Source organism: Chlamydotis macqueenii, chromosome Z, assembly GCF_036417535.1.
Source record: "Chlamydotis macqueenii isolate bChlMac1 chromosome Z, bChlMac1.mat, whole genome shotgun sequence".
NCBI lineage: Eukaryota > Metazoa > Chordata > Aves > Otidiformes > Otididae > Chlamydotis > Chlamydotis macqueenii.
The window spans coordinates 43,036,242-43,042,638 of record NC_141593.1 but is presented as its reverse complement, the minus strand read 5'-3'; the positions used below and the strand labels follow the sequence as shown (position 1 = coordinate 43,042,638).

The 6,397-nt window shown below is 48.2% G+C and overlaps 1 protein-coding gene across 1 annotated transcript; it reads right to left on the bottom strand.

Moving 5' to 3' along the window:
• Positions 1–228: 228 nt before the first annotated feature.
• Positions 229–5,526, bottom strand: CTSL (cathepsin L). Its single transcript, XM_086770694.1, has 8 exons — positions 5,382–5,526; positions 4,805–4,940; positions 4,335–4,457; positions 4,098–4,253; positions 3,521–3,745; positions 1,811–1,979; positions 1,354–1,471; positions 229–635 (listed from the first exon to the last, which is right to left on the bottom strand). The coding sequence occupies exons 2-8, from the start codon at positions 4,928–4,930 to the stop codon at positions 536–538; spliced, it is 1,017 nt and encodes a 338-aa protein (XP_086626820.1). The 5' UTR covers positions 4,931–4,940; positions 5,382–5,526; the 3' UTR covers positions 229–535.
• Positions 5,527–6,397: the final 871 nt, after the last annotated feature.

The window sequence follows — 6,397 nt, the reverse complement described above, 5'->3', positions numbered from 1 at the left end:
CAGATTTTCAGCCACCTCTCCTTTAGTTGATACAGACATTTTTCTACTTGCTGTTTTAAATAAGTTGTGTCAGAAATACTACACTGCATTTTTTAACAGCAGTTAGCCATTCCCAGATTCGGGTGGATTTTAGTAACTGATGAGGAGAGGCATGCATATAGGCATGATTTAGGAGGTCTATTTGATAGAAGTCCCAAGTGGAAAACACAGACCAGAAAGACAAGTCACCTGTACACACTAGAATTTAAGTGTTTATTTAAAAAGTAAACCTTTGGGCACATTGCAATTTTTTAAAAAAAAGGAAAAATACAAAGAATCTATTAGATTAAGCAGTCAAAAGCCAGCAATATTACAAGCTGTTTACACATCAACATTTACATTAATTTATAACCATGTCACCAACATGTAAAACATATTTCAAAAGTTTTTTTTAAAAAAAAGTTGACTTTTGAAGAATACAAATCTACCACATGTGTGAACATGGGTTTGGTCATTGTTTAAATCCCCTCTTGTACTGAAATGTTCAGTCTTCAAATTACACAAGTGGATAGCTAGCAGCTGTTGCTATTCCACAGTGGTTCTTCCTGTCCTTGGCCATGTAGATATATCCTTTGTCACCCCACTTCTCACCCCAGCTGAAAATAGAAGTAAAGGGTTTGTTTTCATATTCAGAAGACTTAGTTACTCCCTCCCAGTAAGTGTTTAAATTGCAAACTGCTGTCTTCCACATTTGTGGAGAAAAATCAAGACAGCAGCAGCCAAACTAAAGTGCTTTCCAGCCATTAAATGCACATTACAGAAGAGGCACCCCAAGCTCACAGAAATAAAGGGTGCAGCCATCCTCTCACTAGGCGGAGACCTTGATTTGCAAACCTGGATTACAGGTGCCTGAAGCTCAGACACTGCTCCTAGCCAACTTCAAGCCAGGACCAAGACTGCAAGCAGCATTTGAGAGTGGTGCCCCAGTAATGCTGAGAACATGAGACATACTCATGTGATGTGCCCTTTGGCATTAATTTATTTTTCCCCTCCAACCTAGGAGGTAACTCCATCTTTAAAAGTTCAAGTGTTACCCTATTTCACAGAGGTGAGCAGCTCTCTACTTCAAAAGAATCCATCATACTCCCACAACCTGACTTCCTCCAATGAGCTTGCTGTTTCAGGCCTACTTTATTAGGCTGCCAGCAGCATGAGTTGTGTTTAACTTGTCATACAGTATAACCTGAGAACTGTCTTCAGGTTTTCCACATGCAGATTTTAATTACTGTTTCCTCCTCACCCCTCACTACAAGTGACAAACTCCCTTCCTTTCTTCCTTACCCCGAAAGAGTACAAGACACAGAGAGAGCTTACCTGTTCTTAACAATCCAGTATTTCTTCCCATCTACATCTTCCCCCTCAAAGCCATAACCTACAACCAGAACACCATGGTCCAGGTCTTCACTGCTGCAGTCTGGTTCATAGTAGATACCTGCATAGGCATAAGTGCACATGTGAACAAGCTGATCCGCAGGAAACCCTTCTCCCTCACCAGAAGCTTTGTATTTCAAATTAAGCATTGCACAGCATCTTGAAGAGTTAGAGAAAGGAGTCATAAGTGAAGTGTATCATGGCAGAAACTGAGGGACAAGTACACACATGTGCAAGAGAAGTACAAAGAGTGGAGAACCTAGACTAGACTTAAAAGGAGTCCTGATTATGTCCTGTGTCATAAGATCATGATTGGGTTTTTTCCACCTATTAAACTGAAGACTAATGAATGAATATTTAAAAAGAGTTATCTGCATGCAAGTTGCTAACAAATCCCCACCTGACTGATAGAACTGGAATGAAGAGTGGCCTGCATCAATAGCAACAGACACTGGACCCACAGCTGCTACTGCTTTCATGAGAGCTCTTTCGTGTCCTTGAGGGATGTCCACAAAGCCTGTGTCATTAGCAGCATTGTACTCTGCCTTGTAGCGACAGTCTTCATCATCCTAAATAAAGAAACCCCTAGTTATTACATAGTTCTCCACTTAACACACAGGTGAGCACAGGAACTACCAGACATTCTGTGACTTTGCTGCCTTGAAAACAAGGGACTGAAGAGGATCTAATTGCTTCAGTAGTGCTTTGAAGGGAGAAGAACAGAGGGAGAACACAGAAGCTGCTTTTGAATTTCTTAAAGGTACAGAAAAAGCAAAGGATGGTGGGGCCCAAAAGGAAAGCTTTACTGGGATGCAAGAAGACCATCACATCCTGGAACTATGTCCTCTCTGGCATGCAGCACAGATCTCTCTTCAGGGAGGAAAGAAGCCCAGAATGCATTAATGAGCAATGGAAGAGAGCCAAGTATTCACTAATTACAAAGCAATTCAGAAACTGCTCATTCAGTAAGCACTTAAAATCCACAATTTTAAGTCTGTCAGTTTGAAAAACTATACAGAATGAAGAATGATTTGTAAATTAGTGATTTATATTACATGACCTTACACACAGCATTTGTGTTTCATGCTTCTTCACTTTCACATTACAGTTTTGCTTTTTTTTTCTCACAATGAAGCCTGAACTGTTGGTGCCACAGGCATTTACCTCAGGAGAGGCCTAGTTTGGAAGTCAGGCCATATGAAATTGAAACAGACTAAGCACATCCCCCTCCCTTACCTGTGTGGCAAGATTTGTACTTAAGTTGCCTCCTCCCAATTAAAGGAACACAGAGTACACCGCAGTTGCTTACTTTCTGTACTCAGCAAGTTAGGCCCTTCCTATAACCAACTGAGATCTCTGAAGAGCCAAAATTAGGAAAAAATTGAGGTTACAGGGATGCAGGTGAACAAGAACCCAAATCCAAAGGTTTTTATGTTGCTCAAAAGAAGTGGCATTGCTACTGCACATTGCAAGGAAAGATACTCTATAGTGAGCAGAACTCTAAGTGGTGAAAAGACCAAACCACAGGCACTCAAGTGATACCACAATCTACTACTGCTTTTCTGTCTTCTCATGTCTCTTAACTTAGATGTACTTTAGAAGTCTGCCGATTATCTGCATTTATGCAGATTTAGTCCAGAAGTAGAACTTAAGGCACTGCCAACAACTATTGTTAAAAACCAGATCACACCAGCTGCAAGAGTTAGCTGGGCTGTGGGTACCAACTCCATAATATCTCAGTTACATGAAGCTGAATTGCACCCCTACAACTAAGTAGCACTACTGACAAGGGCTGGGTCCTGGTTTGGTGTGTCAGCCAAGATAAGGCATGACGTCCAACACAAAAGCAGCAATGAGGTGGAGGCATAAAAATATTTGCTCTAGTTTTTTTCCAGCTGGCCTGGTAAGAGTTTGACCTAATACCAGTGCAGTATGCAATTCCTACTGGGGCTAGCAGTCATTCTAGTTTTCTTAGGAAAGATCCAACAGGAAGACCAGATGTAAGATTACTACTTGGATATTCTCCTTTCTAGGTGTGAGTTTCCTAACACACAGTTTGTCCACATGAAAGATGTGACACCTGCAATACAAGTTCAGCTATTACACTTACCTTTGCAGTATATGGGTAGGATTGCTCTGAATCAATCCCCCCATTATCCTGCACATACTGGAAAGCTTGGTCCATGAGACCACCATTGCAGCCTTGATTCCCTTCAGGGCGAGAGCAGTCCACCAGATTCTGTTCACTTAGTGAAATGAGTTTGCCAGTCTTTCTAAAGTGCTGCCCTTCAAGAGCTCCCGTTGTGCTGAAAGCCCAGCAAGAGCCACACTGACCCTGAAGCAAGAAATGAAATCACAAATTACAAATCCAGACAGATTAGGCAATTATAGTTCCCTTACCACTGACCTAAACATGACAAACAAAAGCCACAAGACCAACTTCAGTTTCACGGTCTTAGCATGTACAAGTGAAGATACTACACCTTTTCAGTTCTTAGAAATCTAGTACACAACTCCTAAAAAAATCTTTGAAGTATATAGTAATTTTATCAAAATGGCACTTAATTTAGTAAGCTTGCACTAAACTTCCCTCATTACACAAGTCCACAGTGTTCTTCCTCTATGGAAGTGGAGACAGCATTCAGAAAACTGGACCTGTAACAGGTTAAAAATACATCAGAGAATACCTGGTCTTTAACTGGAGTTACATATCCTCTCTCTCTCCAGTCTACTGATCGTGGTACTTCCAGGAAGCTGGGCTCAAGAAACTGGGATCCTCTGTATTTCCTTTCTGATTTCTTGTGTGCATAGCCATTCATCAGCTGTCTGAACTCCTCAGTTGTCTGAAGAAAATTCAAGACAGGCAGTCACCATCTATTACACATCGCTGTTTAGAACTATATGTTTCATGCCTGTATACATACCATGTCACCAAACTGATTCATTCCCAGCTTGTAGCTGTGTTTTCCTAATGTGTGATCCAAATTATGGAGTTCGATCATCTTCAGGTTCTTCTCCCACACCACTCTCCTCCAGCTTTCCTCTCTCTGAGGGGCCAGAAAACAACATACTTCAGGTAGATAATTCAAAGAAAGTTCACTTGCACAATGGCGTGCTTCCTTCCAGCTTGTATACTCGGGCAGATGCAGACTACGGTAAGTCCGAAGGCTGTTTAAGAGATGGTCTTTTTGCCACCCTCGTAACAAAAACAAAGGGTACAGTACAGCCGAGTCAATGCACAAACACAAGAAAGGGAGCTCGGAAGAGAGGAATTATCTTTCCCGAGCGGAGACGGCAGCCAGCGTTAAAACAAAGCAGATGTGACTCAGCTGGCAAGGCCCAGCCGAGCGCTCTGGGTGTTTGCCGAGCTGAGCACGTACCCCCGGGCGCTCACCTCATGGTAGTCCTTGTTGTGCCACGACTTCCACAGCTGCCAGTGGCCGTCCAGGTCGGGGTCTACTCTCGGAGCGCCGAAGGCCAGGCCCAGGCAGAGGCAGAGCGCGGTCAGGCACGGGTTCATGCTGGCAGATCTGCCGGGAAGGCAGGGACAGCGGTCAGGCAGCACGGCGCAGGCGAGCCGCTCTCGGCTTCGCAGCACGGAGTGGAAGATGCCAGACCCGAGCCGAGCCCCACTGCCCGCAGGCAGCTCGGCCCCCCGCTCCTTCGCGAGCCGATCACAGGAGAGAAAGCAAACCCCGCACCCCGAACAGAGCCCTCCGGGGCAGGCGGGCAGGGCGGCTGGCCGCCCCCACCCCCGCCAGGCCTTTCCCGTGAACTGACTGGGCCTCTGCCCGTCCCGGCTAAGCGGGGCCCTCGGCCGCGGCTGTAAACAAACTGGGGCGGCGGGGCCAGGGCGGGTGGCCGGCGGCCTCCCGGGAAGCGGCGGGAATGGCGGGAGTCGCCCCGCCACAACGGAGCCGAGGCCTTCCCACCCCCACCCCGCCTCGCGGCCCCCGCCCCGACCGGCTCACCTCGCTCGACCCCACTCTCGCTTGTCCCGACTCCCCCTCGTCCCGACTCCCCGGACCAGCAGCTCTCGCCCCCCGTCGCCTCTCTTATAACCGCAGCGGCCGTGTCCGCCCCGCCGCGCCGATTGGCGGCCGGGCCGGGCGTCGCCGCGCCGGGCCGCGCCTGCCGCTGGGGCACCGGGCTGCGGCCGAGGGACGGGGGCTGCGCCGGGGCAGCAGGGCTGGCCTGGGCTGCGCCCTTGGGGACTGCCCGCGGTCACCCGGGGGTTGGGGAGGGTCGGCCCCGCCGCCAGGCAATCGGGCCGAGGCAGCCCCCGTGGCCCGGAGTTCCTGAAGGTGCTGTGGGGTCGCCCACATCCCGCAGCGCTGGAGCCGCCGGCAGGCTGGAGATGGTGGCAGCACACCGCGCCGGTTGGGATTTAACCGAGGAAGGACTCGAGGCCGGCAACTAAAAAAAAACCCAAAATCTGGGGGGGAAAAAAAGAGAGAAATGGCACTTGCAGTTGCAGGCCCATCCCCATCCCCGCATTCCCATTGATGTTCCCGTTGATGGCCCTCGCTCAGATGAGGTAGGTGAGGTGGCTCCCATGCTGCAAGATGGTCTCCAGCACCAGGTGCCCGGTGCCCTGCCGGAGGCCAAACGGGCTGGTGTGCACGCCTCGGTGCCCTGTGCCCCCTCAGAGAGGTGTCAGACCATGCTGCAGCCCGCTCCTGCCCTGGAGAGCCACTGACATTTCAAGTGTGCTGTGGGTTTTATTAAACACAGCAGGTAGGGCAACTTCCCTGACACTGGCACCAGGCAGGTGTGAGGGAGCGTCTCCCACTGAGCACGGGCCCAGCGGCATGGTGGTTACACCGGTACAAGAAACATTTTCAAAAAGGCCTTTTTATTGGTCCATAATTTAATATGTGAAAACTGCTTTTTCCTGCCTCTGGACCCAAGCCGGATAAGAGTCAGCTATTTTACCACCAGTGTGGCTAGTGATAATATGCGTAGCATCCAGTAATGTCTACTGGAA

Coding starts and splice junctions, on each gene's coding strand:
- CTSL (XM_086770694.1), bottom strand. CDS start 4,930: ATGAACCCGTGCCTGACCGCGCTCTGCCTCTGCCTGGGCCTGGCCTTC. Junction 4,254..4,334: donor TGAATCAGTTTGGTGACATG/GTATGTATACAG, acceptor AATTTTCTTCAG/ACAACTGAGGAGTTCAGACA. Junction 636..1,353: donor TACTGGATTGTTAAGAACAG/GTAAGCTCTCTC, acceptor TTCTATTTTCAG/CTGGGGTGAGAAGTGGGGTG.